The 27379-nt window shown below is 37.1% G+C and overlaps 1 protein-coding gene across 1 annotated transcript in view; it reads left to right on the plus strand.

Annotated features, from left to right (window-relative positions):
• Nucleotides 1-29: 29 nt before the first annotated feature.
• Nucleotides 30-27379, plus strand: part of PTPRR (protein tyrosine phosphatase receptor type R) — a 240837-nt gene continuing 213487 nt past the window's right edge. Inside the window, exons 1-2 of the mRNA XM_029955453.1 lie at nt 30-375; nt 23367-23662. Coding sequence (XP_029811313.1) covers nt 318-375; nt 23367-23662 — 354 coding nt within the window. The 5' untranslated portion in view covers nt 30-317. The remainder of the gene's footprint in view (nt 376-23366; nt 23663-27379) is intronic.

The raw sequence follows: 27379 nt of genomic DNA on the forward strand, positions 1-27379 counted from the left end.
GCGCGAGTCCACCCCGCCTCCTCCGCGGCGGCTGCGGGCTTCCAGAAGGCCGAGCAGTAGCAGCCGCCGAGCGCCTCGCCCTTGCCCCGCTCCGCCCCCCTCCTAGCCGCCTCCTACTCATCCACCCTCTCGCCCTCTCTTCTGGAAGCGAAGCTGGTGCTGGCTTCAGTCGGTGCCACAGACCTCTGCAAACCCAGCCAGGACCTGAGAATGAAACCCGGAGACCAGAGGACCCTTGGCGGTGGCTCTTTCTAATAACACTTTGCCTGGAGTGGGGTCGTGGCGGAGTTCTTCCTCCACCGCTCAATGCAAACACTATGCGGACAGCAGTCGGCTTCCCTGCGCTGTGCCTGCTTCTTAATCTTCATGCTGCAGGTAAGGGGTTGCAGGGCGTAGAGCTGGAGCTGTGGATGAGATGGGAAAAGGCACATGCTTGAGGACTCTAGGAACAGCTTGCCTCGCCAAGAAAGCAGTAGAAAGGCAAAGCAGGACAGTACGGACAGGCAAGGGGTGAGGGAGTTGTGCACCTGTTGGAAGACTGAGGCTGAAAACTTAAGCTAAAAATCAGCTCTTGGTTTTTCCTTACCTGGTACGAATAATAGTGAACATTTTGAATCTGAACACAGGTTTGCTTCCCCTCCATCTAGACTCCCTAATCCTGTTTCTAGGCTATGCACTTGACTGCCAATTTTTCAGGAGACAGACACGACATCCTGCTGAATGTAACCTTTTCTACTGCAGCAGCTACATCCATAAGGTCCCTGGGTTTAGCGAGAGCTCACAGGGATGCCTTGGCTGTAACCTGAAGGACCACATCTCCGCCCAAAAGATCCAAATACATGGTTCACGTTAATGATGCCGCTCCAGGCTCCTTTGGCCCCTGCTCTTGTCACTCGAATTTTCTAAGCCAATAAGAAGAAGGAAAGATTTAAAATAGGACCGTCTGTCTTTCAGCATCATGGTCAGCAATCGAAGGCACCAAACAAAAACCCAATCACAATTTCAAGGCTGACAACCCCGGGGTAGGCACTGTCCCTGGGACAGATTTGGAGAGGACCAGCCAAGAGTGACATGGAGACTGCCCAATATTAGATTTCGTATGGGAGCAGATCTTAGGGAGTACTTGGGGAATTTTATATGCAATGTCACTACAGATCCTGCTTTTTGGATACGTGCAGCTTCTGTGTAATGCAAGGACTTGCTGGACTGAATCCTTTATCATTTTTACACACACATGTACCAAAATAGAATATGGCAGAGAGATTTTGGGCACCCTACTGCGACAGCAGTTGTCCATGCAGTAGTCCCCTGTAGCAACCAGAGACTAGATATTTTCCCCGAGTTCCCTTCTCACCTAATCACACATATTCGTTCATTCATTCATTCATTCATTCATTCCTTCAACTAACATTTATTGAGCATGTATTATGTCCCAGGGGTAATGAATAAAAATAAAGGCTGCAAAATCACAATTCTTGTGGTATCTTTTAAAAGGAGTGGGTGAGTTCCTTTCCTGTGTGTGCAATAATGCGAGTAAAATATGGTACTTCCTCATTTCTAGCTCATGCTATTTTAATGTATTGTGACCCTCTTCAACAAGTAATGCATGGGAATATTAAGTTATAATTAAGTACACATGTTAATTGTTATAATTATGATGTTTTATTGTGAAATTTTCAATAGTTCTTTGCAGCTTTTGAAAACTAGCAAATAGCTTTGACTTGGTCATTAAATTATTTGCAAACAGCTGTAATGTATCATTTTATTACCACATACGGTTCTTTAATGTTGAAATTTGGGATGAAAATATGCATATTGGGTTGAGTTTTATTTACATGATTATGTTTAGTGATAGCACTGATACAAACATCCATGGCCAAAAAAAAAATTTTTTTTAGGAAAAAGCCTCAATTCTTACCGAGTTTAAGAATGATTTAGCTGATCTATCAAAAATGTCAGTGTAGTCATCCTTTAAAACAAATATATAAGAAATTCAAAAGATTACATTTAACGTATCTTGAGCAATTATAGCTTCAAAGTTATAAACCTAAAACTAGGCAGGTGGAGAACATTTCTAAATTTATTGTAGGTGAACATTTGGGATGAGTAAAGTAAAGGACTTTTGTTGATCAAAGGAGAAACCTAGAAGTCTGTAGCCCTGGATTATACCTGGAGCTCTGCCAGATGGTATATTACAGCAGCCAGTCCACCTCTACTTTGACTTCTTAATTTGAAAAAAATTATTCAACCAATTTGAAATTGGTAAGGCAATGCATTGATGGGCCGTCACTTTCAGATTTCAATTGTAAGATGCTATATAGAAATTAATTGTATTAATATTTAATATAGTGCTTTTGATAGGTGTTTCTTCACAACAGGTTGCAAGTTTAATATTGTAGCTGTCTTGCCAGCTTCATTTTGAATGCATTTTAATTTTAAACAGCAATTTGTGGGTCACAAGCTGTCATCAGATTAAAATTCATCACAGTTATCTAATAACATTGCTAGGACTTTTCATTGGAACTGAAACACATGTTTTTTAATCTAAGCTCCTGTAGATTTGGGTAATAAGAAAGCAGGTGGGTGAGAGAACAAATAACAAGAAGTCATTGATTACTTGTTGAGTGTCTGAGTTTATTTCTTTTACTGAAGGCTTTCCTCTCGGGGTAGAAGTAAGGCTTATAAAGGAGGGAAATGGATTCCCTTTTTCTCATCTTTTTACTGAAAAGCTAATTGGTTGATTTTGGTTATGCCCAGGGTGCCAACAACTACTTTACGCTGGTGGAACTGATGACATATTAGAACCCTTTAGGGACGGGAGAAATTGGCTAATAGGATGTGAGTGCTCTTCCCTGTTATACAAGGAACTGTTGCCCTCCAGATAATCATTCCCCTAATGATAAGATACCAAACTGTTTTCAACTTGAGTGCCATCTACAATCATTTGGTCATGAATACCTAAGACACAGTGCAAAATAAGAAGCAAGCAGGGCTGCCTGGGTGGCTCAGTGGGTTGAGCATCCGACTTCGGCTCAGGTCATGATCTCCCACTTGTGAGTTGGAGCCCCACGTCGGGCTCTGTGCTGACAGCTCAGAGCCTGGAACCTGCTTCGGGTTCTGTCTCCCTCTCTCTCTGCCCCATCCCACTTGCACTGTCTCTCTTTCTTAAAATAAATAAACGTAATAAAAATATATTTTTTAAAATTTTTAATGTTTTTTATTTATTTTTGAGAGACAAAGAGAGACAGCATGAGCAAGGGAGGGTCAGGGAGAGGGAGACAGAATCTGAAGCAGGCTCCAGGCTCTGAGCTCTCAGCAAGAGCCCGATATGGGGCTTGAACCCACAAACTGTAAGATCGTGACCTGAGCCGAAGCCAGATGCTTACCCAGGCGCCCCAAAAATAATTTTTTTAAATAAGCAAGCAAGCAAATAATAAACAAACAAATAAATAACCAGCCCTGTGTTTTAACTGGCTCAATAGGGAAAAGCACTGTGGTCTGTTTGTAGTGTCTATGGGAACAAAAAGAGAAAGAGAGATACAATACTCTGTTATTAGGTAAAATATTTCTAATAAATTACTGAGCATAGAGCGTATTAGGTAACCTGGATTCAGCTCTTTCGATGGCAGCTCATTTTCATAGATCTCCCTAACAAGGAAAGTTGTAGTTATTGTCTATCTAATATTCAGGTAAGAAAACTAACATCCAGTAAATGATAGACAGTATTTACTTTAAATAGTAAATATAACTATTTTACAGTTATGCCAGTTAACAGCATAGTCAGGATGAAAATGCATGTGTTCAGACCTGTGACTGCATACTGTATGAAATCATATACTGGTTCTAATAGGAAAAGCCACCATTGAGTTACTGGCGTCAAATCCTTTTTCCCTAGCTGTACTCATTCTTTATTCCTTCTATGAACCGATGTAATACATAAACTCCAGTTCAGGAATATCCAAGGAGGTGTGCCCCAATAATATGGATGGTACCCTAAGATTTACAAAAAGCTTATTTTCTTCAGTGTCTGTTCTGTTTCTTTGCCCAAAGAACCATATTGTTTCAGGAGATGATATTTATGGGGTAGTATTTTACTTACAAAGGAGTGAAGGTCTTTGGATATCTTAAAAATTCTCATGTCACAGTTTTATTGTTTCTAGTGAATGTTTTGCTAACAACAACAAAACAGAATGTAATTTCAATGCATTACTCTCTCCCTAAGCTCTGGAAAAGGCCTTTTCAAATTTTCACGTTGTTCTTACTATTGAGCATTCTGGACCCCACCAAAGAGTGCCTTCATTATATCTTCTGAAGATACAGCTTCGCTCTCAGAGAAATACATAGTCAATTTCTCTAGTCTTTGAGAAAGAAGGATTTCTATGGTGAAACCAGGAGGATCAGGGAAATCATTTGTAGAAACACCACCTTCAAAAGAAAGAGTAGACGGATAGGAAAATAATACGTTATTCTTTATGATTTTAAAATATCTTTTCTCAGTGAACTCCGGAATCCATTTTTCCCGTTCCAAATCATTCAACGCAACCCTTACAATGTCCCAGGTTCTACCATATTCTCTTCTCCATCTATCTCCTTGATATTATTTCTCACTACTGTTCTCTTTTTTTGTTCTGTCTTTAGCCACATTGATCTCCTTGCTCTTCCAAGAAGAGGCCAGGCACTTGCCCACCTCATTTGTTTTGCCTTTTTCTTTGCCTGAAACACTCTTTGCCCAGCTATCTCTAGCCAAATCCCTTCATTTTAGGCTTCTACTCAACCTTTACATTCTCAGGGAGGCCGTCACTAACTATCCTATCTAATATTTCATCTTTTACCTCCCCCCAAAATTTCAATACCCCTTCCTGCTTTACTTTTTTCCCCAGAGGTTTTTCACCAATTTCCATATCATATATTTATTTATTTGCTTTGTTTACTCTGATTCTCCCTTTCCCCATTGAAATGTAAGCTCCTTAAAATCAAGGATATTTGTCTGTTTTGTTTACTGCTATGTTTATTGCAGTCCTAGCACCTGGGGGCAGTGCCTGGTATAAAAGCTACTAAAGATTTAAAAGCTATATTGAATAAATAGAAACAACACAGTGATATTTCTGGACTCTCCCTTTTGCATTTAATTGCTTCTTGGCACCCATGCAAGACACACTTAGTCAACTTAGAATGGACTTCAACAGAGCTAATTTATCCAAAACTCAAATTTCTCCTGAGGAGCTCACATGCCCAGGGGACATACTATCTCAAACAGATTTTTCCAGCATTGTGAACTTAAGAACAATGTGGATGGGCCTGTAAGAGACCAGAACTACAGATCAACTCCTTCAAATTGATTGCCAGATGCTACACAGCTCAAATGCCTTGCTGTTTCGCTATATCTTCACTTCTTAGTGAAATGCCTTGTACATGCATGTAGGAATGGCTATAGTGATATAAAAGGATTCATACAGCTAATTTATAAGCAGGATTTAAAGGATTTGGACAAACCTATCTACTTCTTGGGCACATCAGAGGCATACATATATGTATACTGAACATTGCACACTCCTAACACCTTGAAGATTGCATATTTTATTGGAGATCATACCTTGACGAGTGCCTTATAAACATTCTGGAATGCATTATCCACATTCAGCCTTCTCTTTTTTCTTTTCCATCTGTTTCTCTACCAACTCCAATCCTCATCCTATTGCCCCATGTATGATGTGTTGAACATAATTAAGGTATCTAAGTCGGTTAAGCCGACTTAGATTAAGTACAATAACAGAAGAATATACAGGGCCCAAAAGGAAAACCCTGGAAAGTTACTTGAATGATGTGGGATATCGAAGGAAAGATTCTCAAAGTAGGCAATGCCTAACTAAGATTTGAAATGGGAGGAAGAATTGTCTAGAAAAAGAAGCAATGATGGGTATTTAAGATAAATGGACCAATATGTGAAAAGTATGAGAGGCTTGGCAAACCAAAAGAAATTAGTGTGATGATAGTGTGCAATAATGCATGACAGGAAATAAGAATGGAATTAGCCAAGACCTGAGGGTGGAAGTCTTTGCCCTGCTAATGAATTTGGATTTTATTTTAAGAGAAAAGAAAATAGCTGTATTAAAGAATTGTACAAGGGGAGAGCATGATCAGGTATGCTTTTTTTTTTTTTGAGTTTTACCTCTGACAGTATTATGAGGGATGGATTTGATAAGAAGATTGTATCATAAGATACTATATGAGAAACAAGGACCTACCCCAACGCAGTGATGTTAACACGGAGGGAGGAAAAGACTTGGTGACATTTTAGATGAAAGCACCAAAGGAAGGAGAGGAGGGGTACAGGATGAGTTATTAATTTCAGGCTTGGGTGATTGTGGGGGAACTTGATGTTATTCACAATGATGGGAAATACAGAAATAAGAGTAACTGTGATGGGAAGTGCTAAGTGCTAATAGATAAATATAAGATGCCTGTGGGGTATCCAGTGACTGAGGTAATTATAACTATATGACTGAGGTTCAGGAGAAATATATGAAATTAAAATATGGACTTAGGAATCTTTGATATGTAGGTCTGAATATAATCATCAAGGGATATACAGAGAGGGAAATAAAAGCAGGCACATAAATTCTAGAAAGTGCTAACCATTAAATACTACTCAGAGGAAGATCTTAAAGTAGAAAGTGAGGAATGGTGGGAGAAGGAAGCTAGAAAGCAGTGGCTATCCAATGGAAATCAGTGAGGAGAATTTTCAAATTCAGAAAGAGATCAAATTAAAAGTTTTTTTTTTAATGTTTTATTTATTTTTGAGACAGAGAGAGACAAAGCATGAGAGGGGGAGGGGCAGAGAGACAGGGAGACACAGTATCTGAAGCAGGCTCCAGGCTCTGAACTCTCAGCACAGAGCCCGACATGGGGCTCAACCTGTATATTGAAGCCTTTTGAGGACAATAATGGAATTGTAGCTTTTATCCCATTTCCTAGAAGTGTACTTGTTGCTTAGTATGCCATCAATGAATGTCCAATGAATGAATAAATGTATTCAGATGTATTAAGCAAAATATATTACAATAAATTAAATCACATTGATAAAGAGATTACATCTCATCTTCATAACTGTGAAGAGTACAATTAATTTTACTATTGCTCCATCAATCCAATTTAAATTTATTAGTTACAAAGAAATGAAATGGGACAGAAAAGCTTTCATTTAAGTATAGTTTGTAGGATAAATTTGTGCACCATGGGCCTGATGATAGTTGAAGTGGAGTTGTGTGTCGAACTCTTCCTAGTTAGACATTCCGACATGAGTGTCTAATGCTACTTCAGGATGGGAATGAGATGAGTGTCTTTATTCTAAATAGACCAAGGAATTAGATAAGAGACATAGCGTGGTAGTTATGCACTAAGTAATCAATCCAAAACTCCTAACTTTGATTATTGATTGGTTGTCATCTATCTTGTAATAGCAAATATGAGCCACCTAACAAACTCAAAATCAAGTGGGAGTGTAGTTAGTGGGTTCAATATATTAAGACCCCAAATAATCCAATCGTCCCTTGCTCTCTCAAACAAAAAACAAACCATCACAAAAATTTTAGGAGCATTTGGATGGCTGAGTACATTTTCTTTCTCTCTTTTCATGTGTAGCCAGCATGTTTAGAGAACCATAAAATTTTTGGATGCCATACATTTTTTTCATATGGAAAAATGCTACACAAAGAAAGACATACTTACATCTGAAGAATTGAGACTTGTTTATGAATTGTTAAAAGTCACTTTTTATGAGATGATGGGGTCACACGTCAAAACCCATTTATTGCCATTAGTACTAATGATAACATGGATGCCATATTTTATGGTAAGTTTATTGGTAAATCTTTTAAAAACTGTTTATAAAGTCAAATTTAAAAGGTAGAGAAAGCCATTTTTTCTCTTTAAAAGGGGATTTTGAAAGATCCTACTTGGCCTACGAATGCATTCTTCATTTTCAAAGCCCTTACAAATGCTGACACATTTAGAGTAACATTGATATTTCCCAGCATAAAGGATTTTAATAGCTTTGAAAAAATATTTAGTGGTAAATTATTATTTTAAGATCAAATTTCCTAATGCTTTTCCCCCAGAAACACCTCTGTAAAGTGTCTGCTATTGTAATGATATTTGCCACAGAGTGACAGCAAATTTATATTATGAACTTTATTAGCACTTCCCATTTAAATTATTTTTTTACTCGTAATGGCTATCAAGACTGTCCTTATAATCATATCTCATTTGATATCAATTTATACGATGTTGGTGTCCATTAAAATTGCAGCCACATGGACCAAAAACAAAGCAAAACTAATTGTTTACATGATGCAGCAATCTAGATCAATATGTTTAATTATACTGAAGTAAATGCCAAGTTCAGTGAGGACATGAATTATTTTTTCCTAGTTCAGACCTGAAGGAATGTCCATGTCCTGATTTAAATGTGCACAGTGGATTGAGGCTGCCCTTAACTACTGATCTTTGGGAAAGAGCACGAAATGAACACAGAGTAAGAGTGTCTCCCCAGCTTATACAGCAATGTGTGCAGAGCAAGACTCTACTTGTTCTTTCACTATAGTAATGCCCCAACTCCTGACAGACCCTGGAGGGGGAATCAAGCACTATGCATAACTGTACAGAGCCAGCTCTGATCACTGGCTTACTGGGAAAGATGCTCCACACAGAGTGTTGAACGTGATATGCTGAGTTAGCTTGAAAGGCCATCAGTCCACTAACATGAAGGTGTGGTTTTAAGTTATATGCAACTTACTTGGCCTTGTTGACTCAAGACATTATTTTTATTCTCCCTGGAAGAAAATAAAATAGCTTAAAGAGAGAAGTAAAGAGAAAATTAAAATAAAGGGGAAAATGCCACATGTTTAAATAACCTTTAGCAGAATACCATAGTAGTTAAGAGCATGGACATTGTGATTGGGCTCAAATCCACACACAGTCACTTTCTAGCTCTGTAACTTAGGATGAGTTACTTACTCTTTCTAAGCCTCAATTTCCTCTCTTTAAAATGGAGGTTATATAGTGTACAACTGTACAGTTGTTGTGTATTAAGTAGGATATTGTATGCTAACTGCACTTAGTAAGCGCCATGTAAGTGCCAAGTATCATTTGATTAGGATAGGAGAGGCCCAGTGACAAATGAGTAACTGGTATCTTGGAGCACTTTCTCCTCCAGATAAGAATAGTTGTTAACTGCTATTCTAGTAGAGCATCTAGTAGATGTTCATTTTTCAAAGAATTATGAGAGAGCAGTGCCTTAGACCAGTAATATTAATTTCAAATGATAGAAGGAGGGATTAAGAATGGAATGGAAATGTTGACGTAAGGGCCTACCAGGTGCCTCCAAATCCCTAGCCATAGTTGGGGGGACCAGGCAGGGGTCTATTCAAGTGGCCACTGGCCCTTGTTCTTCCTCCTGCCCCAGGATCCAGACATTTACATCTCTGTAATATCATTACTGTGGCAATATTTTAATTTTTGTATTTTCTCATGTTCATTTTGCTATGTTTTAATATAATTCTTAATCTATTGTGAAAATTATTCTTAAAACAGACACTTATTTTTTTCCTTTGTCTTGCTATTGGATCCCAGCTTTCAAATCATCGGGAGGACTCTACTATCAAAATGATGGAAATAGTTTACAATCTAAATAATAACATTTTCACCGTGTGCCTAACAATAACTGAAGTATAAATGTTAGATTTTACAAATGTACTGCTTCATTACTCAGTAAGTGCACGTGGAACTCAATTCCTCTGATTTCTGCAGAGACTAGTATTTCTCAGCTTTCCAGCCACATGATCCCTTTTCTCTACTTCTGCATTTCCCCAAAGGGCATATCTTGATGAAGTTCTTCTAATGGCTGTGTAGAATTTAAGAGATAGTAGTATTCACTCATGTCAACCTCTCCTGCAAACATCCTTCAGCTCAGCTCTTCAGGAACAGGGGTGGGGGGGGCATTTGACTGCATCTGTCTGAACCAACATAAATCTCACTTTCTCCAGCAGAGTCTGAGGCCAGTAGCCTTAACCCCATTCCTTCCTTATGACTTATGTCTAGTTACATTGTCCCAGAGGGCACTGTCCTAACTGTATTATGCTCTACTCTAAGATGTATTTATCAGATGAAAAATAATTCCATTAAAGCTGGGCAGAAATCAAGAAACATGAAACTCTTTCATTGTAATTTTGCCACCAGCACATAGCACACAGTGGATTTTTCCTGAAATGATAGTCAGTCCTAAGACTCCCAAATAGAGTTTGCTATTGTGCAGCTCAACTTTGGGTGGATAAGATAAATAGGAAGAAGTAAGTAGTTACAGTGCATTGGAATATTTGAAGAAATGTGAAAGAGTATTTATATCGAAGAACATACAGAAAAAGTTTATAAGATGCCTTAATTAAAATCATTCCTTCTTCCTGTGGGATTCAGGTCATCCCCTACCAAGAGAAGAATAGAGCCAGCTCTATGAAAATAGGCTAATTACTTTGGTATTAAAAAAATATGTGTACATATAGGAGCACCTGGGTGGCTCAGTCGGTTAAGCATCCGCCTTTGGCTCAGGTCATGATCTCGCAGTTTCTGAGTTCGAGCCCCGCATTGAGCTCTGTGCTGACAGCTCAGAGCCTGGAGCCTGCTTCGGATTCTATGCATCCCCTGCTCTCTGCCCCTCCCCTGCTCATGCTCTGTCTCTCTCTCTATCTCTTCATAATAAATAAAGTGTTTTTAAAAACTTAAAAATAAAAATAAATAAAATAAAAATTATATATATAATACTAGATATACTAAATATTATATTATTACAGATATACTATTGTAGCTATACTAGACACATCACTGGCCAAACATGTGAAAAATTTAAATAGTCTTTTAGAGAGTGGCACAGAACCTCCTCATGAGATTATGTTTCACATCATAAAAATCAGTGCTTAAACTAGATTTTAGGAAACCCATTCCTGGAAGGAAGTGTTCCTTCAGTGACAAGTTCATCCAAGTCTTTTGGTGGACAGGGGCCATAATAGTTTATAATTTTTATAAATTCCATCGTTATCTTGTAGAAACTCTCATTTTATTTATTTATTTTTCACTTTTATCACATAATTGCTCATTTGAAGATAAACCTTTTTTTTTTTTGGTCAAATTGATTGTTGATTGTCAGGCTACAAAACAAAACAAATGTGGTATGTATATATCTATCCATCCATCCATACATATATGTATGTTGTTAGAATGTAACTAAGACACACAAACTGAATTTTCCAAAACGGGCTTTCCAGACAGAGCCATAATGTACTCTTTCAAAACATGGGTGTAACTTTCTATTAAAAGACTGGTGGGCGTGATCATATGTTAGAGCTGGGAGGTTACCCTGACAGACCTCAGTTGTCACATTTGGGGAAGACCACAGTGCTCATCAGGAAGAGTCGATGTTGTTACGGTGGGTCCTTGTAACTGGAGATTAGTCTTTGGTGAAGTCTTTGGTTAACCATTAACAATAGAATTACAGAACAGCTGGAGGAATAGTTTTAATATTAGCCTCCTTACATCCAAGGATATTGTTTCTGGAAATCTCTATTCCTGTAAGTTCTCAGAGGGTCTTTTATTGTACTTTTATTGTCATTTACTGTGCTTCGTATTGTACTTTCTATTGATCTAATTGATTAGACCCAGAGAGAAGTAGTTGTCGGTCATAGTACACATCAGACATTTGGAAAAGAACTGTTGCAATGCTGTATGACACACTTACTGGTTGGAAACCAAACTTGAACTAAGTGAAAATCAGTCTTTTAAATTTTTCTGATACATGAATGTTTATGCTATGTGGATACTTTTTTTCTTTTTGGAAAAAATCAAAACCATGATAAAACATTATGAAGTGAAACTTGACTATAGCCTGGACATCTATTGTCTTAAATTTAAAATAAATCTAAAAAAAATCACAAATTTTAGGGGATACAAAATAATACATTACAAGACTCACTATCCCTATCCTGTATACACATAAGTTGCATTTTTTGAGGAAGTGTTTGAAGATTCCCAAGAGGATATATGGAGGAAAGTAAATTTCATTAAGGGGGAACTGGAGGCTAACAGCAATCTTAGCTATGTTAGATGAAGCAAAAACATAATAGTAGTATAATTGAAAGAAGAAATTGGAAAAGTGAGTAGAACTGTAAAGCTTTAAATGTAACCATTTTTATTTTACTTATGGAACTTAAGTGTACTTGTTTATTGTACCTATGCAAAAATTTATCTCTTTTTTTAATTTTATTTTTTTCCAACTTCATATATAGTTTATTGTCTAATTGGTTTCCATGTAACACCCAGTGCTCTTCCCCACAAGTGCCCTCCTCCATGACCATCACCTCCTTCTCCCCTCCCCCTCCCATTTCAGCCCTCAGTTCACTTTCAGTATTCAAGAGTCTCTCGTGATTTGCCTCCCTCCCTCTCCTTAACAAAAACTTATCTCTTTAAAAAAAGTCACAATCATGAAAAATCTAATTGAGTTGGGGCTTCTCTTTTACTGAAGTACAGCGCATTCTTGTCTAGTCATAGATACACAAAAACCATTTTCATTCTGTGAGGAGAAAACTGAGGCTCAGCTGTGAGGAGACTTGTTCAAGCTTACACAGATGTTGCAGCTAGAATCGAAGTCCCTTACCTCCTGGTCCATTGCTTTTTTAAGAAGTATGTTTCTTTCCTTTCTGGTTACTATTAATAGGCATCTTCTATATAAACTTTCATTGGTATCCTGTGTATTTTTAACTTTTTCTGAGAGGCGTTTACAAATCAGACGAGAGCCTCATCGTTTCGCATGTTGAAATTCCCAAGGGACTTCCTGATGCTATCCATTTATATCTACTTTCTAGAAAGGAAAGTGTTGGCAGTGCTTTAAAAACAATGATTATTCTTTCATGAAATGATTGGAGAACCAAGTTTCCCTTTTTTGATTGTTCACTTTTTGGGTCTCTTGAGAGAACACTGCTTTATCCCTTTGTTCCTTTCACAAATTACTGACACTGATTGAAACACTTGCTACATGAGGATTTATTCTGAGAGGGTGCTCACAAGGCCATTCTGCCTGGTGCATCTATAAGTTACCAACCTTGGATCTGAAATAATGAATCATAACATACTCTAACTTAACATTGTCATTTTATCTATTTCTCTGTTGAAGATCTCTTCAGAGATTACCAAGGTCATATCCAAAGTGAAATTTATGGAATTTTATGACCACCAAAACTGGCTATTTGCATGTAAATGCTATTTCTGTGATCAAAGTACTTATGTTTTAAAATCAGATGAGTTTCTTGGAGAAGCTGTTTGTAAACATTCTGTGAGACACTTTATCCCTTAGGGACCTGAGTCAGTTAACACTGAGTTCTCAGTGAAGATGAGGAACTCTACTACACATCTCAGATCAGCTTTATCTCAAGACCTGTTTCCATCTTTCTCCATTTTCCTGAAATGTAACTATCTTCCCTCCTATGTCCTCATTCTTATGAGATGGCTTCACTTCTACACAGAGAAAATAGAAACTATCAGAAGATAACTTGCTCATTTTCTACCACCAGATCCCTTAACATCCCAGATTTTCCCATCTAAACCCCTCCTCACATTGTAACAGAAGAAATACGTCCCTCCAACCCAACATTTATCCCCCTTCTTGTACTGGGAATCCCAACATCTCTAGCCATCCAGGAGAGTGCAGTCCACTGATGATGCCACCTGCTTTTCCCTACATTTTCAACCACTCCTTCTCAACTGGCTCCTTCCCTTTAAGGAATAAATGTGCTCAGATCTCTCCTATCTTGAAAAAAGCCCACGGGCAACTGGTGGCTCAGTCTGTTAAGCATCCGGCTTCCAGCTTCCGGCTTCCGCTCAGGTCATAATCTCATGGTTCATGGGTTCTAGCCCCAAGTCGGGCTCTCTGCTGACAGCTAGCTCAGAGCCAGGAACCTGCTTCGGATTCTGTGTCTCCCTCTCTCTCTGACCCTCCTCTGCTCATGCTGTCTCTCTCTGTCTCTCAAAAATAAATAAAAAAAGAGAAAAAAACAAGAAAAAACCCAACCCCCTCAACTCTACCCTGCCATCTTGATAACACACTGTTATTCTTTTATCACACCCCTTTATCACACTTGTTTCAAGAGTTGTCCACATAGGTTGTTTCTGCTTTATCTCCTAGTTTTCAATCCAATTAAATCTAGCTTTCTCCCACATATACCCTGAAATTACTTTCTATAGGTTTATCAATTATTTTTAACCATATAGATTACATTTGATACAGTTTTGAGTAAAAAAGTAGCTTATAAAACACAATATAATCTATTGACTTTTTTGAGTTCTATGAATGCTAACACATTTATAGATTCATGTAATCACTACCGCAATAAACAAAAGTTCAATCATATCCCCAAACCTCCTTCATGCTATCTCCCTCATCTCCCATCCCTAAGTTCTGATAACCATTGATTTGTCTTCCATCACTATAGTTTCTGTCTTTTCAAGAATGTCATATAATGAAATCATACAGTATGTGATGTTTTGTGACTATCTTCTTTCACTCAGGCTGATGCCATTGAGATTCATTCAAGTTGTATGGATCAATAGTTCATTACTTTTTATTGATGAGTAATATTCCAGTATATAGATGTATCAAAGTTTATCCATTCACCCACTGATGGACATTTAAGTTGTTGCCATTTGGGGCCAGTTATGACTAGAGCAGCAATAAAAATGTGCTCACAGATTTTTGTGTGAATGTAAGTTTTTACTCTTCTAGGCTAAGTATGTGGAAGTGGAATTTCTGGGTTGTGTTGTAAATATATGTTTAACTTTATAAAGAAAATACCAAACTACTGCCTTTGTCATTTTGGATTCCTGCCAACAAAGTATGAGACTTCTAGTTGCTACAGAGCCTCTCCAGCACTGAGTATTGTTGGTATTTTTCATTTTAGCAATTCTAAGAAGTGTATCATATCACAGTTTTAATATATATTTTTATATTGACTAATAAGATTGAGAAGATTTTCATTACCTGTTTGCCATTTATGTATTTTCTTTGATGATAAAATGTGTGTTCAACTTTATTCCATTTTTAAATTGGTTTAAGTTCTTACTATTAGTTTTGAGAGTTATGCATGTTTTCTGATTACAAGTCTGATGGATATGTGATTTACAATTATTTTCTCCCACTGTGTAGTTTGCATTTTTATTCTCTTCACAGCTGTCTTTCACAGAGCAAAAAATTTTAAATTTTGGTCTAGTCCAATTTATTAGTTTTTTTCATGTATGGATTATGATTTTGGTGTCATATCTAGGAACTCTTTGCCTAACACTAGGTAATGAGGAATTTCTCCTACCTTTCATTCAATAAGTTTTAAAGTTGTAAACTATACATTTAATCTATGACCTTTTTTGAGTTAATTTTATGTAAGGTATAAAGTTTAGATAAAGTTTATTTTGTTTAATATGGATGTACAATAGTTCCAAAGTCATTTTGAAAAGACAGTTCTTTCTCTATTGTTTTTACATTTGTCAGAAATCAAAAGATGATGTTTTCTCTGGCTCTGTTTTTGAAACCCTAATTTTGTTCCATTGATCTCTATATCTATTCCTTGTGAATACACAATATCTTGATTGTTGTAGATTTATAGTAAGTCTTAGAACTGGGCAGAATTATTCCTCCTTTTATTTTCAAAATTGTTTTAGCTATTCTATTTATTTTGACATTTTATATAGATTTTAGAATGAGTATAACTATGTATATTTAAAAATTTTGCTGGGATTTTTATTTTAATTGGGTATAATTGACATCTTTATTATTCATCTTCCAGTTGATGTACAGGGTATGCCATTCTATTTACTTAGGTCTTCTTTGATTTCTTTCTCCAGGATTTCATAGTTTTCAGTATACATATCTTATACCTATTTTGTTAAATTATACCTAAGTAGATATATATTTTTAAATGGTTTTAATTTTTTTTTAAATTTCAGTTTTCTGTTGTACATTGTTAGTTTATAGAAATGCCATTGGCTTTTGCAGGTTGACTTTGTATTCTACAGTCTTACTAAATTCAGTTGTTAATCCTAGGAAGATTTTGTTGGATTCTATGGGACTTTCTACATAGGCAATCATGCCATCTGCATGATTTATTTCTTCTTTTTTGTTATGTATGCCTTTTACTTCTCTTTGTCTTATTGCACTGGCCAGGACTTTTAATAAAATGTTGTATAGAAATAGTGAGATGTCATAGTTGCCTTGTCCTCTATCTTGGGATGGCAGGCAAGCATTTGGTATTTCACCAGTAAGGAAAATGGCAGATGTGAGTTTTAGTGTAGGTACCTTTTTATTTGTTTACTTATCTTAATTTTATTAATACACTTCACAATTTTATTAGACCTTTTTTAAAGTAATCTCTGTACACAACATGGGACTTGAACTCATGACCTCGAGATCAAGAGTCACATACTATACTGACTGAGCCACCCCAACTTAGATGCCTTTTTAAAAATTTATTTTGAGGTTTATTTATTTTTGATAGTGAGAGAGACAGAGCATGAATGGGAGAGGGGCAGAGAGAGAGAGGGAGACCCAGAATCTGAAGCAGGCTCCAGACTCTGAGCTGTCAGCACAGCCCGACATGAGGCTCAAACTCACAAACTGCAAGATCATGATCTGAGCTGAAGTAGGATGTTCAACCAACTGAGTCAACCAGATGCCCCTAGGTGCCTTTTTAAAGGAAGTTTTTTTCTTTTTCTAGTTTGCTTAGGTTTTTTTAAATTGAATATGAATAGATATGCTTTTTCTGTGTTAATATGGCAATGATGTTTTTCTTCTTTAGACTATCAACATGATAGATTATATTGATTGTGTTTCAAATATCGAAGAAGCCTTCCATTCCCAGGATAAGCCCCATTTGGTTATGGTATATTATTCATTGTATTATTTCTGCATTAAATTTCCTAATATTTTGTTCAGGATTTTTGCATCTATTCATGAGCAATATTGGTCTATAGTTTTCTTCTTGTATTGTCTTCCTTTGGTTTGTTATCAGTATAATTTTGGCCTCATAAAAATGATCTGTGAAGGGTTCCTTCTTTTCCTGTTTTCTGTCAGATGTCATATGAAGTTGACATAATATTTTTCTTTAGATGTCTGGTATAGTTTGCCAGTAAAAACCATTTGATCCTGAAGATTTTTTTTCAAAAAAATTTTAAGTAAAAGTTTATTTTATAATGTTAGGATGGTTTGGGTTCAGTATTCCACCTTGGGTTTGAATTATATGAGTTTGTGGACTTTGAGAAATTGGTCATTTCCTCTAAGTTGTTGAATTTATATGTAGAGGATTATTCATAGTATTTCTTTATTATCCTGTCTTCAGGGTTTATAGTGAAAGCCTTCCTTTTATCTGATATTGATAATTTTATGTTTTTTTCTGTTTCTTTGTAGGTCTTGCTAGAGTTTTATCAATGTTACTGTTCTCGAAGAATCAGCTTCCATTTCTTTGATTTTCTTTTCTTTTTGTTTCATTAATTTTCTCTATTGTTTTCCTATTTTCAACGTAATAATTTCTGCTTTTAAATTTTTAATTTCTTTCATTCTGCATGTTTTACATTTATTTTGCTCTTTTTTTTAGTTTCTTAAAATGGAAGCTTAGGTTATTGATTTGAGACCTTTCTTCTTTTCTATTAAAGACATTTAATGCCGTAACTTTTCCTCTAAACACTGCTTCAACTGCATCCCGCAAATTATGATGTAATACTTTGTATCATTCCCGTTCAAAACATGTCCTAATTTAGTAATTACTTTTTGGCCCAAGGATTTTGAGAAGTATGCTGTTTAATTTCCAAGTGCTTGGAAATATTCTTGTTTTCTGTCTGTCATTGATTCCTAGTTTAATTTCATTATGGTCAGAGAATATGTTTTGTGAAATTTCCATCTTTTTAAATGTCTAAGTTTGTTTTATGGCCCAGGATATTGTCTACTTTGGTGAATGTCTTGTGTGCACTGGAACAGAATGTATAGTCTGGTGTTCTTGGTTGGAGCATTCTATAAATACCTATTAAATCCAGTTAGTTGGTGCTGTTGTTCTATTGCTTTATAACTCACCCTTGCTGATTTTTTCTCTACTAGTTCTATCTCTTATTGAAAGGAATGGTAAAAAAAAATTCAAATATAATTTTGGATTTGCCCACTCCTCCTTTCACTTTGGTCCATTTTTGCTTCATGCATTTTTATGCTTTTGGGGGGGGTGTATACACGTTTAAGATGATTATGTATTACATCATTATGCACACTATGTTATTATGCGATGTCTCTCTTTGTCCTTGGTAATTTTCTTTACTCTGAAGTCCTTATTATCTGACAGTAGTACTGTAACTCTAGCTTTCTTTTGACTAGTATTGGCATAATATGTATTTTATCCCATCCTTTCACATTAAAACTATCTGCGTCATTATATTTGAAGTGAGTTTCTTGTACTTTTACAGCTGCATCTGAGTCCAAGGTCAAGTGGTAGGAGGACAGAGGGAGAAAAAAGCTGTGATGGTTGGTTCCACTCTCTTAGAATGGCAGCTTTCCTGAGAGAAAGAAAGGCTCCCTCTTGCAAAATTTTGAACCCTGTAGGCTCTCATTAGTAGCCAAGGCCATTGCTGTCATGGATTGCTTGGGATGGAGCACAGAGAATGGAGAAAGGAGAGAGAAGAAAAATGGAGAATGATTCCTACTGTCTCTCTTAGCAGCATGAGTTCCCTTTTTCAGATCCTGAGTCCGGAACCTGACTTTGCACTCTGACATCCACTATGGTTTGACTAGAGGATACTGGGGGGATGGCAGAGATAGTAAACTCCTTACTGATGCTGTGGAACTTTCAATTCTGTTAATCATCCTCATCCCCCTGCTACTATTTATTTTCCAGGGTCCTCAAATAGCTATTTCATGCATTTTGTCTAAATTTTATTTAGTCCAGATTTTATTCAGTGTAAGCAACAAGGCAGGATGTTTTCTTACCATCTTATCCAGACTCAGAATTTTACATACCCTTTTCCTTTAAAGCTATTTTATTCTTGTTCAAGGACTCAACAATGAAGGATGGTTAACTTAGTTCTTCGAGAATGCTGTTCCATGTTGAGTCTGGTCCTCTGAATATCTAGGTTCAGCTCTCCATTGTTGAATTTTAAGTCAGTACATCCTACGCAAGTGTTCAGGATTGTCCTTGTTTGAACTTTGAGATTCTCAGTGACACTAGGCACTGCCTCTCACAGATTCCTTCTTGTTGCACTCCTCCCATGCCTTCCATACTTCCACAATCTCCAACTGCTCCTTAAATATGGTCTTCTCTCAGTCTAGGTTGCAAACTCATTGTTCTTCTTTTATGTAATCTCATCCCTCAGTTTTCCATTAGCATGCTTATGGTTTTTAAGTACTTACCTGTAGTCCAGAGTTTCCTCCTGAGTTCACATGCATATAATTGTTCTCTTGACATTTCTACCTTCATGTATTTGTAGGCACAACAAACTCACATTTCTCTATCTCAATAAAGACACCCCTATATATTCAGTCACTCACTAAAAGCAAAATTACCCTTGAAAACCCACTGTTAGTTCTCTCCCCAAACATTAACTCATCACTGAATTAATAATAATTATGATCCTTCTTTGTTTTTTTTAATAGTTTATTGTCAAATTGGTTTCCATATAACACCCAGTGCTCTTCCCCACAAGTGCCTTCCTCCATTTACCACCACCTCTTTTCCCCCCTCCCCCTTCAACCCTCCGTTCCATTTTCAGTATTCATTACTCTCAGGTTTTGCGTCCCTCTCTCTCCCCAATTCACTTTCCCTCTTCCCCTCCCCTTATTCCTCCATTAGGTTTCTCCTGTTCTCCTGTTAGACCTATGAGTGCAAACATATGGTATCTGTCCTTCTCCACCTGACCTATTTTGCTTAGCGTGACACCCTCGAGATCCATCTACTTTCTTATGAATGGCCAGATTTCATTTTTTCTCATTGCCATGTAATACTCCATTGTATATACACCACATCATCTTGATCCACTCATCAGGTGATGGACATTTAGGCTCTTTCCATGATTTGGCTATTGTTGACAGTGCTGCTATGAACATTGGGGTACATGTACCCCTATGCATCAGCACTTCTGTATCCCTTGGGTAAATCCCTAGCAGTGCTATTACTGGGTCATAGGGGAGTTCCATTGATAGGTTTTTTTTGAGGAACCTCCACACTGTTTTCCAGAGTGGAACCACTTTATTTAAATAAGATGGGTAAGTCTAACTAACAAATGTCTTTTGTGCTAAAACTGGCTTATGAGGAAAAGTAAAAAATATAATTTTATGTGTAATTGAAACACAATTAAAATTTCCCAGCCTTATCCAGTTGTGTATGTGAAAAGACTTACTCCTCTAACCTAGTCTCTGGAATTAATTTTCTTCTCCATCTTCAAATACCACCTCTCTATTACCCCCTTCAGTTCAGCATTATGAATATACTCAAGCAAACATTTCAGTAATGTTAAGATTGGGATGGTTGTTAAATATAAAACTGCTGAGTTAGAACGTTCATAACTAAGTATGTAGTTCATAGTTGTCCATCACCTGAGGAGTGGGTCAGGAAGACGTGGTGTATACACGATGGAGTACTACATGGCAATGAGAGGGAATGACATATGGCCGTTTGTAGGAAAGTGGATGAACCTCAAGGGTGTCATGCTAAGTGAAATAAGTCAGGTGGAGAAGGACAGATATCATATGTTTGCACTCATAGGTCTAACAGGAGAACAGGAGAAACCTAATGGAGGACCAGGGGGAGGGGAAGAGGGAAAGAGAGTTGGGGAGAGAGAGGGACGCAAAACTTGAGAGACTATTGAATACTGAAAATGAACTGAAGGTTGAAGGGGAAGGGGGAGGGAGGAAAAGAGGTGGTGGTGATGGAGGAGGGCACTTGTGGGGAAGAGCACTGGGTGTTGTATGGAAACTAATTTGACAATAAACTACTTAAAAATTTAAAAATAATTAAAAAATACAGTGGCTCTAGCAAGGTTTGCTATGATTGATAGATTAAAGATCTTTCTTCAGTTCTATCTTGTGTAACTGTCTCAGTGTTACATTTATCTTCTCTTCTCATAAATCTGCATTCTCTGATCTTCTAAGCTGCTTATTTCTTTCTCATTGAAATTCTCCAGGGGCACCTGAGTGGCTCAGTCAGTTAAGTGTCCAATTTCGACTAGAGTCATGATCTCACAGTTTGTCAGTTCCAGCCCACATCAGACTACTGACAGCTCAGAGCCTGGAGGCTACCTCTGATTCTGTATCTCCCTCTTCCTCCCCCTCCCCCACTCATGTTCTCTCTCTCAAAGAATAGATAAGCATTAAAAAAAATTAAAAGAAATTCTCCATTCCCCACTCTTTTACTTTCTCAGTCTTCCTAAACCTGCCTTTTTTGCTTGTTAATCTTTTTTAACATGCCTATTTCAATGACGCTATCATGGCAAATACAGTTTTCATGTTACTAAATGTTATAGATAGGTCTTTTTTGGGAAGAGGGCAAGTTTTTCACGCAAGAAAACCAAATTCATTTAGACATACAGTATGCCTTTCCCAAAACAAGAGGCCATATTTAAATGCAGAGTATTAAAAAAGCAACTAAGATAAAAATAGTAGGACCATTTTATTTCTTAACTCCAAGTTGACCACTTCTTTATTATACTTTACAATATCAGATTCAGTTCTCAAAGAAGGGAGGGAGAAAAGTGTTCACTTTTCAGAAGTATAGAAACTCTTCAGGACACTTTCAGGATATTATGCAGTAAATTCCTTTTAGTAAAATTCTAAATGAACATCTTGTGGTCAGAAAGTCAATATACATCTAAAACATTTTAGCACCAATCTCCATTAATAAAACATTGCAAGAATAATAACATTTAAGTACCCTGTTCTGAATTTTATTATATGTGTTCCTAATGACAGTTTCATTTCCAAATCTGAGGTACTTTTTTCAGAGAAACAAAATTTACAATTATTTCAAGGTCATCATTGCCCAATCATCATCTTTGAAAAATTATGGTAGCATGATTGCTTTTTAAAAGGTTATAGTCTATTTAGCAAGCTCACTCATTGAAGATATAATGATTCCAAAACTCACATGAAATATAATTGTGATTTGAATGATCTGAAAGGCTAAAGTCACTGGTACCCAAAGATGATTCCCCAACTGTGGCATCATGGAAGAAAGCACTTAAGCTGACTAAAAAATAACCTGTCTTTGTATCCCTAAGTGAAAGTTGAAAGCATATTGGTGAGACAGAATTGCTGAAGATGCTAGAAATATATCCTGATCACAAAAGGCTTGATGGAGGGCAGAAACTGTAAAAACTAGCAAGTCCTCTACTATAAATATTCAATAAAAATTCTAGTCACCCTACATTTCTTATTAAAAGACGTAGGTAATTTTCTAAGGGCAGCATTTGTACCGCTTATTGTTGCCATAGACATACCAAAGGAAAATCTGGGTGGCATTACTATGATGTGTGATATGCTTACACTGCTTATCATCTTATATAGAACTTAAGTTGGCATTTCTAACTGATGCTTGACCTAGTGATATTCTTTTGGCTCACATGTACATGTTATCTATTTCCTCCTGTGGCCAATGACAAACAGGAAAAGGAATTAGTCAAGTCAGTAGATATTTACCTAACAGAAAAAATAAAGGTGAATGTATCATGGTATCTGGACAGCCATATTACTAAGAAGAAAAGAATGGATATTGTTATACTACTAGTAGTTCCTGAGTATACTCAGATTTCTGTCTTCAGCTTAAAATATTTTACAACTATTTACAAAGTCATACATTGCTAACTACAATATAAGCAAGATAAAATAAGTATAAAATAAGAATTGTATCAAAGGCTATTGATTAAAGAGAGAAAGTCTTGGATATGATATAAATGATTATCATTTGAGGAACAGCTAGGGCATCTAGGAGTAGATGCTCAAATGGATGTTAGAACTGAGAGTGTAGATAAGGGAGGAAGTTCTGGACTAAAAGATATATAAGAATCTCTAATAAACAGGACCTTTTCACTCTGTACCCACTTCTGTCCACCTGAAGTCTCAGAGATTTCCATACCAGCCAAGGATGTCCTATTTGTAGGATAATGACGCAGGGAAAAAGGTGGAGACCAGCCGATCTAAATTCTTCACAAGTCTTAAAGCTACCTGAGGATGGGTAATTCTCTTTATCAGATATTTCTACTCATGTCACTGAATAAGTTCTTTGATTTTCGTTTTTGCTTTTTCTCTGTTTCAGGGTGCTTTTCTGGAAATAATGATCAATTTTTGGCAATTCGGCAGAAGAGTGGAAAGCCAGTATTCACTTATCATCATTCACAAGATATTGAGAAGAGCCTGGATATAGCTCCACAAAAGATATATAGGCATAGCTATCATTCCCCTTCTAAAGCTCAAATAAACAAACGCCACCAAATTATTAATTCGGCATTTCCGAGACCTGCATATGACCCATCTCTCAATCTGCTGGCTACGTCTGGTCAAGATCTCGAAGTGGAAAACCTTCCTATCCCTGCAGCAAATGTAATTGTGGTGGTAAGTGTTGTGTTCAACTGATGCTGATACTTTCTTCTGTGGTTAATGCTGGGAAAAGCAAAACAAAACAAAAAACAGTGGTGAATAGTTAGCACTGGATCTCAATGGTTATTTACCGCTGCATTTCTCATTCTTTGATATTTCTTTTCTTTTTTGGTACTTGATTTTTGTCTATTGGATTCCTCTTGAATGTAAGCCCATGAAATAAGAAACTTTGCCTGTGTCCTCTGTGCACAGCAAGGTGCATGGTACATAGTAGGTGCTCAATAAATATTTGAATAAAAAATTCCTTTAGGAAATCCTGGCAGTTATAGTAGGTAATACTCTGCACTGAGCCTCTGTCTTCTGTGACAATCTGTTCAGCAGACAGGGCTTAATCTCAGTTTATATAACTAATTAGTACCTACTGAAGATGGTCTAGCCACTTGTCTTAAAATTGTAACAAATGAAGAGAGCACTGAAAGGTGGGGGTGTAGGAGAGGGAATAAATAAGATGATTTGGGAGTCATTGATGGATAACGTTCCTAATATCACTGAAGAGGCGCCACCCTTTATTAATCAAGATAATGCAGTGGTTCCATCACTTATATTCTCAGGGTATGTAACTCAGGCCAGAGTTTTCCAGTTTATGGAAGTATCATAGTTTAAATACATTCTGAAGCTGACACCCTGTTTAGACAACAGTCCTCTTAAGTTTAAAATCACAACGAAATGATTCACATTAAAACTACAAATCAATAGCTAAATGGCTGTTATTGCCTTTCTGCCCCCAAATGTAATCAAATATGTTGACTTTTGAGGCCAAGATTATTGAATGAAACCATGTTTACATTTTGACAACCTCTCTATGAGCCAAATGTAATTAAATTTAATAAAGTATTTTTCTTTTTATTTATTTTTTATCTGCTATGCATGGGACACTTTACTTGATATTGAGAACCAAAGATCCATTCACTGATGTTTTCAACTAGCATACATTGAGTATTTATTATGATCCAGTTGTCATTTGGGGGATTCAGAAATACAGATGAAATGGAATCTCTGGTTTTGCTTGGCAAATGTCTCAGGGGAACTGTCAGTATTTCAATAAAAAATTATAAATTGAGAACACAAGATGAGCTCTTGTTACAAAATATGTGGGTCACTTGGCCTCCTGAAGTCCTTGAACAAATTTTGTGTATTTACATGAGGAACAGATGTTCTGAAGGTGAAAGCCATGGACTCTGCCCATTCGGTGAAGATAAATGATGTTAATGATGTGGCTGTGTCTGGATGTGCCTGTGTTAATACTAGGGCTCCTGGGAGATATTTCCTCTGGTGGCCATCATATTCCATAGTCATCAACTCTTAAAGTCACTGAATTGCCATTCAAGAGGTTGTTCTATCTTGTAATGTCATGTACTCTCTAGTTAATTTAATATTATGGAGGATAAAAGGCATCAATGAGGAGTTCTGGCAGGTCATTTCACTTTTAGCTTATTTGTGGTTTGGAGACTCATGAAGAAGCTATGCTTTTTCTTTTGGGTGATGATTACGTGGAGGCTATAGGCGAATTTGCTGTATCAGTCTCCCTTAACCTCGTGATCTAATCTCTAACCATGCTGTGGCTTTGGTAGCTTGCAACAATTGCTGGTGTCAGTGTTCCCTATAATGTATTGATATTACTTATGCATGTGTGATTTAGTAGGGAAACCAGGGAAGTAGGGTTATTTAAAAAAAATCGATAATGTTCTGCTTACTCAAAAAATAGAAGGTCAGCATTCCATCAACTGTTAGCTGGTTTGAAGGTTCATTCTATCCAGAAAAGAGGCTTAGGAGTGAAGTATAGATGATGAAAGGGAGATACACTGGTGGTTAAATCACTTTGATAGAGTAATTGATGACTCTGTGGCTAAGCTGAACATGTAATATATATGTGTATGTATGTATATGCATATACATACACATATATATGCTTTTCCATATATGATTATATATATCAGCAATATGTATAAGCAATATACATGTATGTATGTATATGTGATAACTTGAGGAATACTGCAGTGATACCAAAGAATTATTTTATGGCTTAATTTATACCAAAGTGAGCAGCATTCATGAGTATGTTTCCTGTATTAGAGAAATTACTGGGTGGGATTTTTTTTTCAGCCAGAGTAAAAAGGCCAGGCCCAGTTTCCAAAAAGTGTATGTAACTTTTAAGACTTCTGATGAGAGGGAGAGATTACTTTTTCTCTTCCTAAATGAGGAATTTAAAAGGGACATGGAAGATGTATGTGTCACTCTTCCTTCTCAGATTCTCAGTTGTCTCCACAAAGCATTTCATTAGAGCATTTGTCCACAAATGATTTTTTCTTTCTTTTATGATCAGGAAAATCTGTAGTTTATTTAATTTCAAGGAGAAAACAGAGCAAATAGAATGTTTATCCCAGAGAATGCTAATTACATCCCACAAACTCAACTTAGATGCAGTTATTAGGACTTCTGTACAATGCAATAGAGAGGGAATATGAATGTCCTCAAGGTCAGGGTTGTAGTAGAAGTGAAAAAAAAAAGGCTTTAAACAAATACGTGCTGGAAATTCCATAGTCCTACAACAGGCCGCAAGGCCACAACATCAGCAAGGGGAGAACCTAGGTGTCTGGATGAAAACGGTAGAGTGGAAGCAGCTGCTGGCTTTTCCAGTTGAGCAAGGTCAGTAAGGTTGCCGAGTGAAGAATGTTCTGGCCTGGGGAAAATCTGAGAAAACTGAGACTAGGAAGGCTTTGGAATGAATACCAAAGGTGGGAAATTATGACTTGCTTCATGGGGTAGTCTTTATATGAAGGAAAAGGAGGAGAAAGGCCAAGAGGAAGAGGTGGAAAAGGAGGAAGATGAAAAAGAAAAGTGGAGGGGAGATGATGGGAAGGGATAAGGGAAAGGAGAACATTAGCAGGAGAGGAGCACCTGGGTGGCTTAGTCAGTTGAGTGTTGGACTCTTGGTTTCAGCTCATGTCATGACCTCACAGTTTGTGGGATCGAGACCCACATAGTCCCACTTCAGGCTCTGCACCGACAGCATGGAGCCTGTTTGGGATTCTCTCTCTCTTTTTCTCTCTGCCCCTCCACTGCTCCTGTGCACACACATTCTCTCTCTCTCAAAATAAATAAACATTAAAAAAAGAAAGGAAACGGGCACCCTCCTACACTGTTGGTGGGAATGTAAACTGGTGCAGCTGCTCTGCACAGTGTGGAGGTTCCTCAAAAAACTATCCATAGAACTCCCTTATGACCCAGCAATAGCACTGCTAGGGATTTACCCAAGAGATACAGAAATGCTGATGCATAGGAGCACATGTACCCCAATGTTCATAGCAGCAACGTCAACAATAGCCAAAACATGGAAAAAGCCTAAATGTCCATCACCGGATGAGTGGATCAAGAAGATGTGGTATATATACACAATGGAGTATTACATGGCAATGAGAAAGAATGAAATATGGCCATTTGTAGGAAAGTGGATGGACCTTGAGGGTGTCATGCTAAGCGTAATAAGTCAGACAGAGAAGGGCAGATACCATATGTTTGCACTCATAGGTCTAACAGGAAACTTTCAGAATGATCTAGCTTCAAGAAAAGCAAGCAGTTAGTAGTGCTTAAGAAAAATTGATTCAGTATCTAATGGATAATTGATACCTGTCACAACACAGCATTTTATATACTGTCAAGTGAAACTGCAAT

Source organism: Suricata suricatta, chromosome 10, assembly GCF_006229205.1.
Source record: "Suricata suricatta isolate VVHF042 chromosome 10, meerkat_22Aug2017_6uvM2_HiC, whole genome shotgun sequence".
NCBI lineage: Eukaryota > Metazoa > Chordata > Mammalia > Carnivora > Herpestidae > Suricata > Suricata suricatta.